General features: G+C 37.6%; 1 protein-coding gene across 11 annotated transcripts in view; it reads left to right on the forward strand.

Moving 5' to 3' along the window:
• Positions 1 to 21,007, forward strand: part of ERICH2 (glutamate rich 2) — a 34,346-nt gene that overhangs the window by 10,798 nt on the left and 2,541 nt on the right. For 3 of the 11 annotated variants that reach the window (XM_043487959.1, XM_043487963.1, XM_043487964.1), the window contains 3 exons: positions 30 to 60; positions 11,474 to 11,658; positions 15,853 to 15,910. In XM_043487959.1, coding sequence (XP_043343894.1) covers positions 11,479 to 11,658; positions 15,853 to 15,910 — 238 coding nt within the window. In that variant the 5' untranslated portion in view covers positions 30 to 60; positions 11,474 to 11,478. Of the gene's footprint in view, positions 1 to 29; positions 61 to 590; positions 640 to 864; positions 902 to 7,709; positions 7,856 to 11,473; positions 11,659 to 15,852; positions 15,911 to 21,007 lie in introns of those variants that run through there. The other 8 variants (XM_043487954.1, XM_043487955.1, XM_043487965.1 and 5 more) reach the window with 6 other exon arrangements.

The following is a 21,007-nucleotide window of genomic DNA, read 5'->3' on the forward strand; positions in this document are numbered from 1 at the left end:
TACAGAGTAAATATTTTGGTTTTTTGCAGGAATCATCTAGACAGGACAGATGCTGTAAAGGTAAGACTATATAAACTAATTTTTAGGATGCTTTAATTCTTTCTTACCATCAATTTATATAGTTTTGGAATAATTGACTTTAGTATAAAATTATATTTTAGCCTGAAAGTGAAAGTCACTTAGTCATGTCTGACTCTTTGCAACCCCACGGACTGTAGACCATGGAACACTCCAGGCCAGAATACTGGAGTAGGTTCCTTTCTCCAGGAGATCTTCCCAACCCAGGGATCAAACCCAGGTCTCCCACATTGCAGGCAGATTCTTTACCAACTGAGCCACAAGGGAAGCCCAAGAATATTGGAGTGGGTAGCCTATCCCTTCTCCAGTGGATGGATCTTCCCGACCCAGGAATCAAACCAGGGTCTCCTGCATTGCAGGTGGATTCTTTACCAACTGAATTATCAGGAAGCCCCCTATATTTTAGCCTAGATAATAAAAATGTTCATATCAAGGCTGTGAATAAATTATTCAAGTGCCTCAAGCTAAAATAATATTGATAATGCTAGTTTTTATTTCTGCTTCTCTCATAGGCACCAAAAGATAGACAGAATGGCAGATTGCTAATGTTTGATCCAAAGGGTAAATGATTTATTACTTTAAAAGAATATATTTGATCACCCTTTTGTCCTAAATATTAAGAAGATAGTCTATAGGAATTGTTGAGTGTGGTTGAGTTAGCAATTAAATCCTTTATTATACTGCCTGTCACTCAAACAATGCCTAAATATTTGCCAGTCAGGAATTTCTATTAAGAACATCACTATTGATAAAATACTGGGTTGAGTTTTTTTTCTTCTCTTTCAGAAAAAGTGATGATTGAACCAAATGAAGGAATGTCAGAGTAAGAAGATGTCTCTCGTTGAGCATCTGATCATGCCTTTTAAGCAATTAGAAGTAGATAATGCAGTCATTTGTCACCCAATTAAATTTGAAAGGCCAGAAATGCATGGATTAGCACTTAGCTTTTGCTTCAGTCAAAGCAACTGTTTCTTAGATAAGAGGATATTTAAAATGAAAAATGAATTTTGATAAAAATGTAGGGGTATAGATAATATTCAAACCTACTTCTCAACTGCTTAAACACCAAGTATTCTGTATTTTACTTACTTAACTTTCATTGCTCATTCTTGTTTCACTTTGATACTTGCTTGTTTCTTTGAGAATATCATTTTAAAGGAATATTTACCTTAAAATCAGATTTTTATTTACTATGAGAAGAACAATTACTACTAAATAAGGAAAATAATCACCCCAACTAGTTGAAGAGATTGGTGTTGAAAAAATCATAGTCCAGTTTCAATTTAGTAGCTAAATATTAAGTACCTGCTTTGTTCAAGGCACTGATTCTGGTAAACCATCAGAGTCCATTATTTCTTGACATAATCATCTATCTACTGAAAAAAAATTATTTATTCCATGAAAAATTGCATTTTGAAAGTTGATCATAAAACACATTCATAGGGTTCAATTATTGACAAATTGGTAGTGAGCTTCTAGTAGAATTCTATTCAAATCAAAATTATTTTGAATTATTCTGAATATTATTGGCTGGGAAAAATATACCTTATACCACATATGTTTTAACTTATATACTGTCAAAGCTGAAAATTAAAATTAGGGTTCACTTTGACTTTTGCAAATTGTGTAGTAAATATGTGTTTTTATATTAAAGAGGAGGTAATATATTACAGATCAATGACAGATTCTGTGCTTATTTCAGAGTAAATGTTATAGACAACAAGGAAAAGATAAATGCCCCATTAACTATATTAATCTAAATTTAATTATATATTATGTATCCTATTACATGGTTGAAAAGATTTAAATAAAAAATCTAAGAAAATTTTAGTAGTCTTTGAGGGAAATATGATATACCTTTAATAATAATGAGTTAGTAGCTATTAATGAAAATAAATATTGTGTCTATGAACATATAGACACATAGTGTTTATAGACTGTGATAAGCAATGCTGGAATTGGAGCAAGAGGTAACCCATATCCAGAGGTAGTTAAACCCCAGGGGTAAATCAGATGCAGTCTGGGCCAAGAAAGAAAAGCAGTGTGCATGTGTGCTCAGGTGTGTCTGACTCTTTGCAGCCCCATGGACTGGAGCCCACCAGGCTCCTCTGTCCTGGAATTTTTCAGGCAAGAATTCTGGGGTTGCCATTTCCTACTCGAGGGGATCTTCCCAACCCAGGGATCAAACCCACATCTCCTGCATTGTCAGGAGGATTCTGTAGCGCTGCGCCACCTGGAAAGCCCAAGTGGCTGCCGGTTTTCTTGATTTCATTAATAATTGCATCTGGTTATCAAACTACTTTTTGCAAGAGCAGTATGATCATGTTCTGTTAACTTCACTTGCAGAGAAGAGTTTTTAGGTTTGGTTTGGTTATTATTTGGAGTAGGGGAGAAGGAGGGATAGGTAGATAGCCAGTAAGCTTCATAGGTGCATGGCTTTGTAACTCAGCTACCTTACCCAAGCAGATTCTTTACCATCTGAGCCACAGGGGAAGCCCAGTCTCACCGAGAGTTGAAGGTAAACAGAGCCAGTTCTGGAGAAAAGAAAGTAAAAGATCAAGTAGGAACACAGAAAACCATGGGGGACCTGTGCTGAGGAACAGTGTGACTGACCTAGAGAGTTGATGGATTTTCTCAGCATAGCCTGCATTCCACTCCCCACTCTCTTTCCAGCTCCACAGTCTGACTGGCAAGTGGAATTTCGTGAAAGGTTCTATCCAGGTTGGATTAGGGAAATCTAGGCGTTTTCTTTCCCCTCCAGTTATTTGCCTTAATCTTCTGATTGAGTTTTCATTCTGATCTGGGCCACAAGCAGTGTGTGAACTTTCATAAACCAAGAGTTTCACAGTTCTCTGTACACAGAGGCCAAATAACTCATTTCCTTTTTTCCTCATGGATCCCGTATGTCAGAGATTTTGTCTACCCAACAAATGGCACTTAATTAACAAACCATTTTCAGCAGTAAAAGTAAAGTGTATCTTTAATGCTGGCTAAAGTCTTATAGATGGTGGACCTTCGATCTGTTGGATTTTTTGGTCAAGCTTTCAAGTTCATAGATGTGTGGGGAAAATGGCTAAAGGAAACCCACAGAACTCAACTCATTGAGGTTGATAAAATAGTATCTATAGGTTATTCCATAATCATATTTTCTCTTTTATAAAATGTATGACACATTGTTTTATTCCCATTTTTACTCTTTAAGTAAATGCCTCTTTAGACACAGACCAAGATTAGCAAGCAAAATTTATACCTCACTGACTTTTGCTGCAGCTGCTAAGTCACTTCAGTCGTGTCCGACTCTGTGCGACCCCATGGACTGCAGCACACCAGGCCTCCCTGTCCATCACCAACTCCCGGAGCTTATTCAAACTCGTATCCATTGAGTCAGTGATGCCATCCAACCATCTCATCCTCTGTTGTCCCCTTCTCGTCACCTTCAGTCTTTCCAAGCATCAAGGTCTTTTCAAGTGAGTCTGCTGTTCACATCAGGTGGCCAAAGTATTGGAGTTTCAGCTTCAGCATCAGTCCCTCCAATGAATATTCAGGACTGATTTCCTTTAGAATGGACTGGTTGGATCTCCTTGCAGATCTCAATAGTCTTCTCCAACACGGCAGTTCAAAAGCATCAATTCTTCAGTGCTCAGCTTTCTTTATAGTTCAACTCTCACATCCATATATGACTACTGGAAAAGCCATAGCTTTGACTAGATGGACCTTTGTTGGCGAGTAATGTCTCTGCTTTTTAATATGCTGTCTAGGTTGGTCATAGCTTTTCTTCCAAGGAGCAAGACTGCAGTCACCATCTGCAGTGATTTTGGAACCCCAAAAAATTAAGTCTGTCACTGTTTCCCCACCTATTTGCCATAAAGTGATGGGACCAGATGCCATGATCTTAATTTTCTGAATGTTGAGTTTTAAGCCAACTTTTTCACTCTCCTCTTTCACTTTCGTCAAGAGGTTCTTTAGTTCTTCGCTTTCTGCCATAAGGGTGGTGTCATCTGCATATCTGAGGTTATTGATATTTCTCCCAGCAATCTTGATTCTAGCTTGGGCTTCATCCAGCCCAGCATTTAGCATGATGTATTCTGCATATAAGTTAAATAATAGAGTGACAATATACAGCCTTGACGTACTCCTTTCCCGATTTGGAACCAACCAGTCTGTTGTTCCATGTCCATTTCTAACTGTTGCTTCTTGATCTGCATACAGATTTCTCAGGAGGCAGGTAAGGTGGTCTGGTATTCCCAACTCTTGAAGAATTTTCCACAGTTTGTGGTCCACACAGTCAAAGGCTTTGGCATAGTCAATAAAGCAGAAGTAGATGTTTTTCTGGAACTCTCTTGCTTTTTCGATGATTTCTATGTTGACAATTTGATCTCTGGTTCCTTTGCCATTTCTCAATCCAGCTTGAATATCTGGAAGTTCATAGTTCACATACTGTTGAAGCCTGGCTTGGAGAATTTTGAGCATTACTTTGCTAGCGGGTGAGATGAGTGCAATTGTGTGGTAGTTTGAGCATTCTTTGGCATTGCCTTTCTTTGGGATTGGAGTGAAAACTGACCTTTTCCAGTCCTGTGGCCACTGCTGAGTTTTCCAAATTTGCTGGCATATTGAGTGCAGCACTTTCACAGAATCATCTTTTAGGATTTGAAATAGCTCAACTGGAATTCTATCACCTCAACTAGCTTTGTTCATAGTGACACTTTCTAAGGCCCACTTGACTTCACATTCCAGGATGTCTGGCTCTAGGTGAGTGATCACACCATCATGATTATCTGGGTCATGAAGATCTTTTTTGTATAGTTCTTCTGTGTATTCTTGCCACCTCTTCTTAATATCTTCTGCTTCTGTTAGGTCCATACCATTTCTATCTTTATTGTGCCCATCTTTACATGAAATGTTCCCTTAGTATCTCTAATTTTCTTGAAGAGATCTCTAGTCTTCCCCATTCTGTTGTTTTCTTCTATTTCTTTGCACTGATCACTGAGGAAGGCTTTCTTATCTCTCCTTGCTATTCTTTGGAACTCTGCATTGAAATGGGTATATCTTTCCTTTTCTCCTTTGCCTTTTGCTTCTCTTCTTTTCACAGCTATTTGTAAGGCCTTCTCAGACAACCATTTTGCCTTTTTGCATTTCTTTTTCTTGGGGATGGTCTTGATCACTACCTCCTGTACAATGTCACGAACCTCTGTCCATAGTTCTTCAGGCACTCTGAATATAAATATAAATAATTTGATAAATATAAATAATTTTAAAACAAAGTTTAAAATATGAACTTTAAAGAATTATTAATTCCAGTAGAAACTTGAGGACATTTAATGTACTTAGCATACTAATTAATTGTAAAACCTGGATTATCTGCTGTCTAGCATAAATACGTTCCAGTGGGATATTTAACTTGACTGTCTAACCTTAGTAGATACTAAATTAAATACTTTCCGTCTTCCAAAAAGTAATAATTTTAATCTTTCCTCAACTGTAACTGTATTTAAAGAAAACAGATCTTTTAGAGTATAGTGGTTATCTGTTTATGTTAATTGGTTAGAGGCACTGTTGCCATAAGTCACTTTCTCAGATGAAGTCAACAAATTGTAGTTGAAGAGGAGGTTAGAGTCTGGGCCTCTTCTTTGAAACTGTGCATAAGAAAGACTGTTTATCAGAAAGTGAGCAGAAGAGGAATTCATATTTTACTGTCGATCCTTTGGCCCCTTTTCATGTGTGTTTTTATGGCATGTTCACTGCTTCCAAAGAGTAATACCCTTTTTATTCAGGCTTCCTCCATGTTCTTTCATTAAAATCATTAAAGGCATTTCATACTATTCAAATATTCAGAACTAGATTAGCTAAATTCCCCTCTTTAGGGATGTAACCTTGTGAATATATAAGTACAATATTTCATAGATTCTGAAGCGCGCAGAGTGTCTTCATACTGTAACATTTCTTACATTTGATGGGCATCTTATGCTGGCAGTGCTCTTCTTTCTTAAATATTAGTATGTCTTAGAATAAATAGGTGGTATCTTTGGCTGGACCTAGAGGTTATCATACTAAGTGAAGGAAATCAGACATAAAGACAAATATCCTATGAGATCACTTATGTGTGGGATCTAAAAAATAATGCAAATGGACTTATTTACCAAACAGAAACAAACTCACAGACACAGAAAACAAATTTATGGTTGCCAAAGGGGAAAGAAGGAAGGGATAAATGGAGGCGTATGGGATTAACAGATAAACACCACTATATATAAAACAGATAAACAGCAGGGATTTACTGTATAGCACGAGGAACTATATTCAATATCCTGTAATAAACTTTAATGGAAAAAATATGAAAAAGAATATATATGTATACACACACATATATTAAACTGAACCACTTTGCTGTACTCCTGAAACTAACAGTATTGTGAACCAACTATAGTTTAATCTTTTTTAAAAAAGAAATAGATGCTCTTAAATTCAATGAAATTCTGTAATAATAAAAAGGCAGTATATCTAATCTAGAGAAAAGCCCTCCTTTCATAGATAAAAGGAATAGATATTAAAGCATATGAATTCCAGTAATCATTTGTGGTGACCTTTGGCATAATAGGATTCTGTCATGCTAGAAACTGAATACTTAAGTGACTCCTCAACTTTTTACATGTAGGGTTTCTTCTTTGATGTCTCCTTTCACAATTAGAAAATCAAGGAGGGCAGAAGAAGAGCAACTGTAAATCTTCTTTGCTGTGCATTTTTTATCACCAGAGAGGGGTTTTGCTCTAGCAACATATATTGGGGAAGTAAAGGTTCCATTCCCTCCCATAGTATTAGGAATGTAAGAAGCTGTTCAGCCTATTTGCTAAATCACTGTGCAAAACCACTAACTTAACTACTAATGTTATTGAGTCATATTTCAATGGGGATAAAACAGAGCCATCATAACTTTAGGGGAAAAAATAATACTTTACACCTTTTTATATCTTGTCATGCAAAGTAGAAGTTGAATTTTTTAAACTCAGTAAAGAAGACATACTAAAATGATCTTAAGACCATAAAAAATGAACATGGGTTGTTTTTCCACCAGCATTGGTGCCTGTCAGTGTACCACACAAAAATCCTCTGTCTCAATACGTTATCTGTTGACATGAGGTTTCAGACTTAAAGGCTAAAAGAGAAAATTAACCCATCTTTATTTCAGCCATTTAATTAAAAAAACAGGTTCCTTCATATTGTGAGCAAGGGTTAATATTAGCATTGGACTCTAAACATAAACATTTAACAGTGGTAAGAACTGACTCAAAAAAAACACCCAAAGTCTAGTATTCCTTAAATAGTTTTATGTCACCATGTCGTAATGATATGCCAGGGACATTCATATAATGGATTGCTTATATGTTCTCTATTAACTCTGAAAAGATTCTAAGAATCATTACACGATGATAAATGCCTGGTAGAAACAGAATTTTAAACATTAGTTAAACTTATTTTTAATGCTTTTCCACAAAGAAGATACTGCATTTTAGCTATTTATTATTGATATACTGTATGTTTATATTAAATGTGTGTTTATGTATGAACCCATATAGAACCTTTAACAGAATTGTAACCTAGAAAAATATTTTTTAACTATATACTTTAACATCTAGGAAGGAAGTTTCTTCAAAAACTATTGAAGATAAAATCTCTTCAAATACTAAAAATAGAATATCTTCAAAGAGTATTTCAAACAAAGAAATAGAAACAAATCTACAATCTAAGCTATGGTCATCTTCCTTCTTAAAAGAAAGCACAGGTAATAACATTTATTTTATTTGAGTAACTGTAGCTTCTATTTCAGCCTTCCTTCTTTAGGACCTTTGGGATGTTGACAACTTGTAAGTCTGGGGCAGGTCTTAGGAATCAGTAATTTTTCAAACTCATGTATGGGATGATTCTGATATGCAGTCAGGTGTGATCCAGGGGTGTATATTACATAAAATGATAACAATAGAATATTAAAGTTTAGAATGGATTGAAACACCTGTGAAAGCAATAACAAGTTCCAGTCATTCAACAGTGGTTAACTGAGTGCCAGACACTTGTTTGGAAGCTGTGGGTATAATAGTTATCAAAAGGAAAGATGCTTGCCCCTATGAGGTTCACATAGATAGCCAACTATTAAGTAATAATAATACAAACAAATAAGACAAAGACAGGTTGGGCTGGGTACTATAATGTAAATGGCAGAGGGAGGACTACCTTCAATCTGGGGATCAGGGAGCCTCTCTCATGATCCTCAGTGTTTGTGAATTCAATGAGCCCCTGTGACATCACATGAAGTTCTTAATTCCCTATTATGACCATCTCTGATGACACCAGTGTGTTGAGTCTGTGAACCGGCTGGGTACACACTGTAAGGTTAGAGTGGTTTTGAGCCGGCGGAGACTGTAAAGGAAACAGGTAGATGGCCTGAAGAGCCCAGGCATCACACTCTGGGTATCTCTTTTGAGGATGTTATCTTTTGCTTGGAATGAGGAGTTTTCCCAACTTTTTCTTTGGAGGGGCAGAGCCTGATTTTTCTTAACATTGTCTTCTGTCAACCTTTCCTGGGTTTCCTTATTTTCTTCCTTCTAACAGCAGTGTTTCTACATATTTAAAGGAGCTCATGGCCACACCCCATCAAAGAACACATCGCACAAGACTTCCCACACACTCAGAATTCTAAAAGCAGGGGATGATGTAGCACAAGTTCAGGTTGAAACTGTGAAATTCATCTGCAGAGCAAGAGTTGGCAAGCTCAATAGTGTTTCCCAAAGAGATAATTTTAGGAAACACAGGGTAAACTTTTACAATAGTAGTATATTTTAATGTGTATTAGAAAAAAAATAAGAACGTGGTTAAGAATATGGACTCTGGAGGCAAACTGACTCCCAGATCTACCTTAATTAGTGGTGGTAAGTTGGGTGAGTTATTTAACCTGTCTCCTGTCTCTCAGTTTCATCTACAAATGGGATAGAAACAGTACATACCTCATTGAGATGTTGACAGAATTAAATAATTTAATATGTAGTATTCAGAAGAGTAATGACATAATATTTGCTGTGATTGTTCTATCTTTTATTAATACCTCTGTCAATTTTGGGTATAATTTTTTAAATTTTTTATTTACTTTTGTTATCTTTTGGTCATACAGCATGACATGTGGGATCTTAGTTTTCTGACCAGGATTCCAACCTGTGCCCTCTGCATTGGCAGTACGGAATCTTAACCACTGCTTCCCAATAATTTTTATGATCTAGCAAAATTTCCTAAGTTAAAAAGGTAGAGTAAAAAAAGATACTAAGTAAATAGTATAGCTTACTTTCATATGGCAAAATGGATAAAGTGTTATAAGAATTACTAAAATTCGGAAAATGTCTGCCATGGAGATTTTACCTCTTAAATATTTCTCTAATATCTGTCCTCCTCTATCCCTGTTTTAACAGTGTGCCATCAACCATCTTTTTCACCTGGACTTTTTTTTAAATGTTTTCTTTTGAAATATTTCAGCTTATAGAAATGAGCAGAAATAGTATAAATACTCCAGTAACCCTTCATATACAAGCAACTGTTGATTTAAGGGGTAAAGATCTCATGATCCTTTACCCTAAGTCAACATGTATTTTCTAAGAATAAGCATAATTTAGTTAGTTAATGAATTTCAGGAAACAACTTTTCTTCTTAACCAATATGTAAGATTGTCTTCCCCAATTTAGATGAAGAGCAAGACATACACACTTATATACACAACCATTGAGTCTGTTTGGGGATTTTGTTCCTGAGAATAATATTTTCTAGTTTTTGCTGTCTTTTGGCATATTTGTAGTCAAACAGCAAGGGTTATTGTGAGTTGTCAGTAAATGCAGTCTGAAAACTGCTTAGAAAATTCCCATTATTAGAATTCATTTTGAGCTGGCTTTTTAACAGCTATAAGGCCTCTGAATGCAAAATAAAGAAACAAAGTAAGAAGTGGGACTCCGCAAGTTCCCTCTTCCACAGTTTTATTCAGTAAAGTTACTGCTGGGAATCTGTACAGAATCCTGGAATCTTCAAACATCTCTGACTCCTCTAAGACTTGAGAAAATGTGGTGTTTCATTTTGTCACAGCCTTTCTGAGGGTAATGACAAAAGACTGAAAGATTTTATGGTTTCCCCATCTCACTCCCCTTCCAGAATGTTACCTAGACTTTTTAAAGGTGGTTTTTTTTTCCTAACCACCTCTCTCCCTGCTCTTTTTGTCTTTTTTTTTTTTTTCAGTCTGCCCTCAAATACAGTTTCTACCCTGCTCTCCAAGAGTTCCTTCAGAAATTAAAAATTTATCATACTTGTTTCCCTACTTAAATCTTTCATGACTAGCCCCTTCATTGTTAGGATAAAGTTCTGACTCCAAGACTCCTGGCCCACTAGAATCCATTATCCAGCTTGTACCCCTCTGGCCACATCTGTCACCATTTCAGCCTCAACTTTGACCCATAATAAGCACATCAAAGTGTTAGCTCCACACGCATTATTTGTGTACTGGTTCATGCTGTCCCCTCTCCTTGGAAAAACTGATCCATTCAGACCGGAATGGGTGTCTCCTCTTTACTGTGTTGTTTCATGTACCCGGTACACGGCTCTCTCACTGGACTGCCATATTGTTTTACAGTTATCCATTATGTTTCTGACTCCCCAGTTAGAGAGTGAGTGAGTACCCTGAGATCAGTGATGTACATTTTAGTGTTCGTGGGGCTCAGTATAGCGCCACACATTGAATGGGTAGTCAGAGTAGTGCTTATGTTTTATTTTTCAGTTATCTATGAGTTGACATTAAGAAAAATCATTAATAATGTTATATAACCTCTAGTCATATCTAGAACACATCACATATATCTGATTTGTGTGTGTGTGTGTGTGTGTGTCCAGGGAGAGGGACAATTTTATTCTCAAGTATCCGCACAGTGACTATCTGCCTAAGAAGAATTACTTTTCAGCCTCTCTAGTCTTACTTTTACTTCCCAAGGTCTTTATTTTACATTTATATTCCTATAAGAATAATTTAAGAAATATATTTCTATGGATAAAAGAGAATTTTTTTCTTAAAATTATATTCTTTATAAACAAAACGGTTTCCATTTATTACAGTTTCAAGCACCAAACAGTTAACACTAACATCAGCCCAGTATTATCAGTTTGTATATTTTCCTCTTTCACTTAGCAGTTTTTTTACCTTTTTTGGGGAAATGGAAATCAGGTAAGTTTATTGCAGTGCTGTTTAGTCATGAAAAAAAAAAAAATCCAGGACAGGAGAACACATAGTAACATGTGCACTTGCTACATTATAATTTAGGAGTGACCATTTTAAATTTATGAATATGTTTCAATATTTACTAAATTATATATATTGTTTTAGGTGAAATGAGCAAAAATGTAGTCATTGCAGAGCGGGAGAAAAATAATGAACATTGCCCTGAGGATATCGATGATAAGTTGTCTGAATCAACAGATGATGATGGTGAGGATACCAGTGATGAAGATAAGGAGGAAGACAGCAACCCTAATAAGGATACTCATGCCCCATTAGAGTTAATGACAGAAGTAAGTTTTGCTTCTATAACTCAAAAAACTTAAAAATATTAAAATAGCTAAATAGTATATAGCCTTGAAGACTAAAAAAATAGTTAAAACATCCTTGCCCACACACAGATGCTTACCTGATTACTCATCTTTGTTACTACTTTCATGAGGGTAGAGATGAGAGAATATTTTGGCAGTGACTCAGATTATTCTGGTAAAGCCAGAAACAGGCATAAGAGAAGTTTTGTCATAAAACTCTCCAAAGACCTCTTTTAGAAAAACTTTCTACTTACTGGGTACCACGCTAGTTACTTGGGATATTTAGAGATAAATAAGAAAGACATGTCTTTACCCTTGAGAACTAACAAACACTATGTTATCTAATGCAATTTATAATATGTGCCAGTAGAGATGTTCATAAAATTCTCTGGGAACAGGCAGTCCTGTAATTGAGAAATGAAGCAGGAGAAACAAGGGGGTAAAGGAAGGATTAAGAGGAAAAGACAAGAGCGGAATCTTAGAAAGTGAAAGGAGGAGGGACATGTAGGAGCTCATTTGGTAAACAAAATGGCATTCCTGGCATAGGACATAGCATTGTATGTGTATATCACACATGTACAGAGGGTGTAAGAAGGGGGACAGATTGTAACAGCAGAGAAGAAACCATGAACTTGAACACATAGCCTTAGAAATTTCTCAAATAAAATACATAGGGAAACAAAGGGCCATCAGTGACTTTGGGGAGACTATTGGGTGGTCTAACATAGGTATAATTATAGCCCAGATAAAGCAAGGGACTCACTATGTACAAGTAAAACATGTGACAACAATAATACAAAGGATGAGAAGGGGGGAAATGAAAATGCACTGTTACGAAGTTCTTCCTGTATACGTGAAGTTGTGTAATATTAATAAAAGTTAGACTCTGATACCACAACATGTGAGGTAAAACTGTTTTGTCCTCCATAGAATTATGAGTAAACATTTGTGAACAGTTTTTGCATGTGACATTTCAGGCCTCCATGCTTTTGCTGTTTCCTATGTTTTGCTAATGCTGTTTCCTATGCCAGGATTGCCTTCTTGATTTGTTTACCAAATGAATTCCTACATGTAAGCCTAGTGTACATGTAAATAGTTCAGAATGTCACACATAAGCAAGAACAGTCCCCCAAGTCTAGTGTCCTTTTTTTTAATAAAAGCTATCCAAATAATAATGGAAGATTGGTGAATTAGGGAGCCTAAGTAAGTAAAAAAATATGTAATAATGTTTAATTCCATGGGGAGAAGATGATCATGATATGTGGTATATTTTTTATAAGTTACTGAATAATCTTAGTTTTTGTAAATATATATGTGTTCCTTTATGGAAAAAAAATACTAAAATGATGTACATGGAGATGTTTAAAACAAACATCTCTGTGGGCTTCCCTGGTGGCTCAGTGATAAAGAAGCCACCTGCTGTTGCAGGAGACACAGGTTCAATCCCTGGTCCAGGAAGATCCCACATGCCACAGAGCAGCTAAGCTGGTGCACCACAACTCTTGAGCCTGAGCTCTAGAGTCCATGTGCCGCAATTACTTAGCCCACGTGCCACAACTACTGAGGCCCACGCTCTATGGAGCCTGTGACCAGCCAACAAGAGCTGTCGCAATGAGAAGCCCGCGCACCGCAGCTAGAGAGTAGCCTCCACTCACTACAACTAGAGAAAAGCTCGTGTAGCACCAAAGACCCAACACAGCCCCCCAAAATAAATAAAATTATCTAGAAAAAAAATTCTCTGGATGGTAAAAATACAGATGCTGTTTAACTGGGGACAGGGTGTGTTTATTTAGCATTTAAATTTCCTACATGCAACAGATGAACCTATTTGCAGGGCAGGAATAGAGCTGCAGATGCAGAGAACGGACCTGTGGACACAGTGAGGAAGAGGGGTTGGGGTGAATTGGGAGGCTGGAATTGACATATACATACTACCATGCATAAGACATATGGCTAGTGGGAACCTACTGTACATCACACAGAGCTCAGCCTGGTGCTCTGTGGTGACCTAGAGGGATGGGATGGGATGGGATGAAGAGGTGGAGGGCGGTCCAAGAGGAAGGGGATATATGTATACATATAACTGATTCAGTTTGTTGTATAGCAGTTTGTTTAACACTGTAAAGCAACTATACCCCAATAAATAAGAAAAGAAAAAAATTTATAACACATAGAAAAGTATGTGTTACAAAAACAGAAATACAGACCAATGGAACGAGATAGAGATCCCAGAGATAAACACACACACCTATGGGTACCTTATTTTTGACAAAAGAGGCAAGAATATACAATGGGACAAAGACAGCCTCTTCAATAAGTGGTGCTGGGAAAACTGGACAGCTCCGTGCAAAAGAATGAAATCACATCACTACCTAACACCATACACAAAGATAAATTCAAAATGGGTTAGACCTGAATGTAAGACCAGAAACTATTAAACTGTTAGAGAAGAACATAGGCAGAACACTCAGTGACATAAAGCAAGATCTTCTATGACCCACCTTCTAGAGTAATGGAAATAAAAGCAAAAATAAACAGGTGGAACCTAATTAAACTTAAAAGCTTTTGCACAGCAAGGGAAACTACAAACGAAGTGAAAAGACAACCCTCAGAATGGGAGAAAATAATAGCAAGGGAAACAACTGATAAAGAATTAATTTCCAAAATATACAAGCAGCTTATACAACTCAATATCAGAAAAGCAAGCAACCAAAGTGGGAAAGGGACCTGAGGAGACATTTCTCCAAAAAAGACATACAGATGGCTAACAGGCACATGAAGAGATGCTCAACATCACTCATTATCAGAGAAATGCAAATCAAAACTACAGTGAGATACCACCTCACACCAGTCAGAATGGCCATCACCAAAAAGACTACAAATAATAAATGCTGGAGAGGGTGTGGAGAAAAGGGAACAGTCTTGCATTGCTGGTGGGAATGTAAACTAATACAGCCACTACGGAAGACGGTATGGAGAGACTCCTTAAAAAGCTGGGAATAAAACCACCATATGACCCAGCAATCCCACTCCTAGGCATATATCCTGAGGAAATCAAAACTGAAAAAGACACATGTGCCCCAGTGTTCACTGCAGCACTCTTTACAATAGCTAGAACATGGAAGCAACCTCGATGTCCATTGATAGATGAGTGGATAAAGCAGCTGTGGCACATATATACAATGGAATACTACTCAGCCATAAAAAGAACACATTTGAATCTTCTAATGAGGTGGACAAAACTAGAGCCTATTAAACAGAGTGAAGAAGTCAGAAAGCAAAATATAAATATCATATACTGACACATATATATGGAATCTGAAGAGATGGCACTGATGAATTTATTTTCAGAGCAGCAATGGAGAAACAGACATAGAAAACAGACCTATGCACGAGGTAGGAGGAGAGGAGGGAGAAGGGGAGATGTATTGAGAGAGTAACATAGAAATTTACAATACTATATGTAAAACAGATAGCCAATGGGAATTTGCTGTATTACTCAGGAAACTCAAACAGGGGCTCTATGACAGGCTGAAGGGTGGGGTGGGGAGGGATGTGGGAAGGAAGCCTGGGAGGGAGGGATATACCTATGGCCGATTTTTTTCAATGTATGACAGAAAACCATAAAATTCTGTAAACCAATTATCCTTCAATTAAGAAAAATTTTTTAATATGTTACTTTATACCAAAAAAATACAATAAAATAGTAAAAGGAAAAACAGATGCGATAAGAACAATCAATATTGGAAAATATTGAAAATACATCATTGTATTGTCATATAATTATGGACTAAGTTCACTTTTATGGACTAATAATTATGCATGTAATTATGCATACATATAATTATGGACTAATACAAGCTGTATCTGAACGTAAGGGATATTAAAGTGTTCGTGTCTTTGCCAGTTGAATCAAAGTATTCTCAGATTGTTCGGTAGTGTGTGCACAGTGTGGCTGTGGTAAAACAGAGGTGAGATCCTTACTCCGTGGCCCTTTAGAAGTGCTTAAATATTCTTCACTAACTGATTGATTACAGACTCACTCCTGAAAAAACATGTATAAAAGTTAAAAGCAAAAGAGTTAATCATTAATGGAATATTTTCTAGGGAGTTTATAACTGACATTTAAATTCTCTGTAAAACTGCACAGCTGAAGAATTTCTTAATGTTTTCCAGTTCCTGAGAGCAGAAATGGGCCACGACTACCATCTGGCAAAAAAATTATGTCAGATGAGTAAGTACAAAATACTTCTCTTTTCCCAGTCTTCTCTTTGTTTCTAAATACACTACCTAATATGTAAGATGGTTTGATTATCATACAGCTAGTGAATTCCCTCATAGTGCGTCGGTGAATCCTTGATAGTAAAAATTGGTCTAAGGACTAAGTTAGAGTTCTAGAGTAACTTTGAGTGGGATAACCTGACAAGGATGCCATTAGAAGGTATGTCAAAATCATCAGCTTCATGACAATGGGTTAGTAACATATGTCTTTAGTTTCAAAGAAATGTCATGTAGTAAAACAAGCCTTCCTTAGAAGTGAAGTCGCTCAGTCGTGTCCGACTCTTTGTGCGCCCGTGGATGGAGGAGCCTGGTGGGCCTCAGTCCATGGGGTCGCAAAGAGTCGGACACGACTGAGCGACTTCAGAAGCCTTCTTTAGCTTGCAGTTATTCCACAAATATTTGAGTTACCTACCTGCCAGGCTCCTCTGTCCATGGGATTTTTCAGGCGAGAATACTGTAGTGGGTTGCCATTTCCTCCTCCAGGGGATCTTCCTGACCCAGGGATCGGACCCACGTCTCCTATGTTTCTGAATTGCAAATGGATTCTTTACCACTGAGCCACTGGGGAAACCTGAATAAAAATTTTAAAAATTGTGTGCCAGTGCCGCTGTTTAGGCATTGGGCAAATAATCCCACACTTAATCTAGTGTCAGACAACAAACATTTAATTAGCATGTCATAGATAATAGGTGCTATGCAGGAAAAGGGAAGAAGGAGTAGAAAGCTCTGGGAGGAAGCAAAGCAGTTTTAAGTAAGACTGTCCAGGAAGGCTCACTGGAAGACTAGGGGAAAACCCTTGAAAAAGTTGTGGAAATGAGTCCTGTCATCTGAAGAAAGTGTGTTCCAGACAGGACTAATAGCAAATATCCAATAGATGAGCATGCCTGACCGGGAACAGCAAGGAAGGCAGCAGAAGCGGAGCAGATTAAGCCAGGGGATGTGTGATAGATGAGGTCGGAGAGCTAACAGGTCAGGGACCGTGCAGACTGCAGAGCATCTTTCTACAGCTTAAGGACCTTGGCTTTCTCACTGAGTGAGCAGAGAAACCCCTGGATACTTATGAGTAGATAAATGATATGAACCACCTTACTTTTCTATCTGGGTTTTAGTAGTTTTACTCGATGTTCAAAATGGTGGTGGTTTTCTTTGTATTTAAGCAGAGAGGTTTGGGAGTTTTGCTGAGTTTCTTAACTCTGTGGGTTGATATTTCATAATCTTTGAGGATTTCTTGGCCATTAATTTTCAAAGATTACTTCTGCCATATTCTGTCCCTTTCTTCTATACACACAAATTAGATTTTTTTGTGGAAATGAGTTACACACAAATTAGATTTCTTTCCTTTGTGTCCCACATGTGTCTTATACTCTGTTTTTTCCATTTCCTTTTATTTCTATGCTTTAGTTTGTATATTTTCTGTTGACCTGTTTTTGAATTAATTTATCCTATCTTTTGCTGTGTCCAGGGTGCTGTTAAAACTATACAGTGAATTCTTCACTTCAAGGATCTCATTTTCCAGTTTTAGAAAGTCCATCTAGTGGTTGAGGAAGATTCCAGGTCTCTGTCAAAATCCATAATCTCTTCAACTATTTAACCCATCTTTTTCTCTTTGTTAGTCTTAGTTATTTTAAAGGAGAAAATGGCAATTCTACTATTAAACTTTATTAATGACAGGTCTTGAAATATTAACTATTGTAGACCTGTTTTATGGTTAAAATCTTTTAGTGACAATGTGGTGTAGGGAATGGGGTCTACTCTTCCCTGCCTCACAGAGTCCCCACTGTGGATACAGTACTTCCTAAGTACTAAGCTAATTTTTAAAATTGATTTCTTGAGTACATTAACACTACCTATGTTATATCCAGAATAATTTGCCTTGTTTAATCCTTTCAGGCACTTTTGACCTTTAGAACCATCAAATAAACTAGTTTGATCAAAACTATTTTTGGTGGCCCACAAACATAGAATTTCCAATCAGAAAGAATCCTTAGAGAATCATGTCCAGCCCTCCCTTTTTATAACTAATGAAACCGCAGCAGAGAGAAGGTTAAGCGGCATGTGTAGCCCAGCTCGGGGAGCAAGTGACACAGCTGGAGCCGGAACCCAAGCCGCCTTTTCCCACAGCTGCCTTTCTTCTCTGTGTGGCCAGTACAGAAAGGAGTGATGCTCTAGCTCTGGCTCCCAATTCTCTGCGTTTTTCTTGTGGAGTCTAATTGTAGGAAAATGTGTATATTACTTTTGTTTTTATACCTATCAGTTATCTTAGAAAAGCCTCTGGCTGAAGCTTACGAAATATAGACACTGACATGACCACATTTGTCAGTGAGTCTTGGGGGTTAGCCCCGCAATGTAAACAGCAGGTGCTCAATAAAATGCTTATGGGCCTCAGTAAATGCAGTTCACATGCATTAGGTGCCAGGTAAATGAGGATGAAAAAGTTCAAACTGATCTATCTTAATGGGATTATATTCCGTTAAAAACTTCCTCCCTTCCTTTCTTCCAGCCACAATACATTGAGCACTAACTGTACCAGACATTATGCTGGGAGCTGGAGAGAAAGCGGAAATCAGACCATACCTTCTAAAGTGCTCTAAACCCTTCTGGGGTTGACATCAGACGTGGTTTGGTGTGGTTTGCACCCTTACTGACTGACTCATTCAGTAATACTGTTTACTCTTTTCTACCCATGGCAAATAGTGGTGCCTCTACAACTGAGGGTTAAATTCTAGGAAAGGATGCTATGGAGGGTCCTAAGATAGGCACTATTTTCCAGGGAGCCAGATGAGACAGAATTGCTCCCAAGAGGAAGAAGAGGGAAATGTGGGCAAAAGGGCCCAGAGAATGGGGGTAGAGCACAAGGAGTACAAAGTAAGATTGTCTACCCCTGAAGCAGATTGCCAGTCAAGGGTGTGAAATGAGAGAAGCCCAGGTTGTGCAAAGCCAGGCAGATTGAAGGAAGAAGGGAGAGTTGTAGACTGTCTCATGGAAAAGAAAGTGCTGTTTCTTTGATGCCAATAGGAACGCTTGGCTGAGGGCTGCCTAAAGTCCCTCTCTGTGTTCAGAGGAATAGAACAAATTTTTTTCATCTATCATGCACCCAAAAATATTATATATAAATTCTTAGAGCATAGATATTATTTTCTAAAATTTATCACATGATATTGAATATTGTCCCCTGTGCTATACACTAGGACCGTGTTTATCCATTTTGTATATAATAGTTTGCATCTACTAACCCCAAACTCCCATCCTGTCCCTCCCTCACCCCCTCTCCCCCTTGGTAACCACAGGTCTGCTCTCTACAGCATAGATATTCTTTTGTCCCCCCATCTTCTAACGTTTCCACAGAACAATCCACCTTTCTCTCTATATATATATTCATGTTTGTAAATTTACTCATGTAAACATAGATTATGTATTTACTTTTTATGTATTTATATATGTATGTATTGAGCACCTACTATAGGAACATTCTTGCATACAGTTTTTAATTCTTACAGCAGTTATGTGGGGCAGATAGGATTAACCCTATTTTACTAATGAGGAAAGCGAAGGTAGCATGGAGAATTGATTTACCCAAAGTCACACAGCTTCCCAATGGTAAAGCTAGATCCTAAGTCTGACTTGAGAGCCTATGATTTCTTGCTATATTTCCATTTCTTCATTTGAATAATAAGCTTATATTTCTGGTCAAGCAGGCAGAGACTTGAAAAAGAGGTGCTTTTGTGAATCAATTGGATTGAAATGGCTCCTATATATTGACCAATATGTATTTTTATTTGTATCTAAGGCAACTAATTTATATGAAATAGTACATCTTTGTCCCTTCAGAGGTGTCTTATAAATTCACTCTCTTGAATAGCCTCCAGTTCCTGGTATATTTCCTTGCCATGCAATCATGGTATGGTCATTTGTATCTTTACTTAGGTGCAGGGCTTCCCACCCTGCATCCCAGGTGCAAATGGTTTCTTTTCTTTTTTATCTACTCTTCTAAAACTTTTGCTGGTGAAGGCTTGGAAAAGTGGTTTTTAAATGAGACTAAAAGTCAGGAATACCAGGTACTTTTCTTAGTTCATCTCATGATTGACTGTGAGATTTCCTGTCAGTGTTCCCATTTCTTGGTCTCTACTTGCAGCTGAGTCATCCCAGGGTGCCAACACTTGTGCTCACAGGCAGTCTGAGATTCTACAAAAATAACATGTAAGCCTGGAAGACCTGTTTCATCAATTATAATACTTGTAAATGTTTAAGAATAATGGCCTGAAAACCAAAATGGTTCTCATAGTTATGCATCTAACACAAAAACAGACATAGCTTCAGAAGAGAGTTTCTATAAAGTTTTCTATTTCTTTTTCAGTAAACTAAATCACCCTTTCTTGGGGTATAATTTTATCAAGGCATAAAAGACTGCTTCCTACTCAGTCATCTATATTCATTTATTCATTATTTTTTTAAATGTTTTGAGGTCTCCCACTCTGTCAAGTACTCTCTTAGAGCTGCAACAGTGAACAAGACCAGCGTCATCTACCCTAAAATCGCCTGCCATCTGAGGGCCTTAGAGCCCCGTGGAACTCAGAGCTTGCCCCACCCCCAGCCCCAGCTCCCTGCCCCAGCCCTTCAGCCGGAAGGAAGCATCCGCTGCACATTTAGGAAGGAACCAAGCCTTTCTCCAGGCCCAGAGTCACTCCAGGAAAACTAATAATCAACATTTATTCAGTACTTACCATGCAGCAAGAACTAAACTAAGTACTTTGTCTGTATTATCTCCTTTATTCATCAGATATCCTGATGTGATCAGTAGTGTTACTATAGATAAGGGAACTGAGGTACAGAGACATTAAATACTTTCCCCAAGGTGACCCAGCTAGACAGTGGCAGAACCAGGATTCTCATCTAACAGTCTTTCTTCAGGGTCCGTACTGGCCTCTGCTTATGGGCCCTGGTTGGAAAACAACCCCAATGGCATGTGCTAAGGGCTTCTCTTTCCTTTTTACAAACCCTAGTGACCTGTCAAAAAGTAAAAGAGAGTTTTTTATTTATCGCCTAGGATGAA

The sequence above is a fragment of the Cervus canadensis genome, chromosome 15 (assembly GCF_019320065.1).
Source record: "Cervus canadensis isolate Bull #8, Minnesota chromosome 15, ASM1932006v1, whole genome shotgun sequence".
In the NCBI taxonomy this organism is placed as follows: domain Eukaryota; kingdom Metazoa; phylum Chordata; class Mammalia; order Artiodactyla; family Cervidae; genus Cervus; species Cervus canadensis.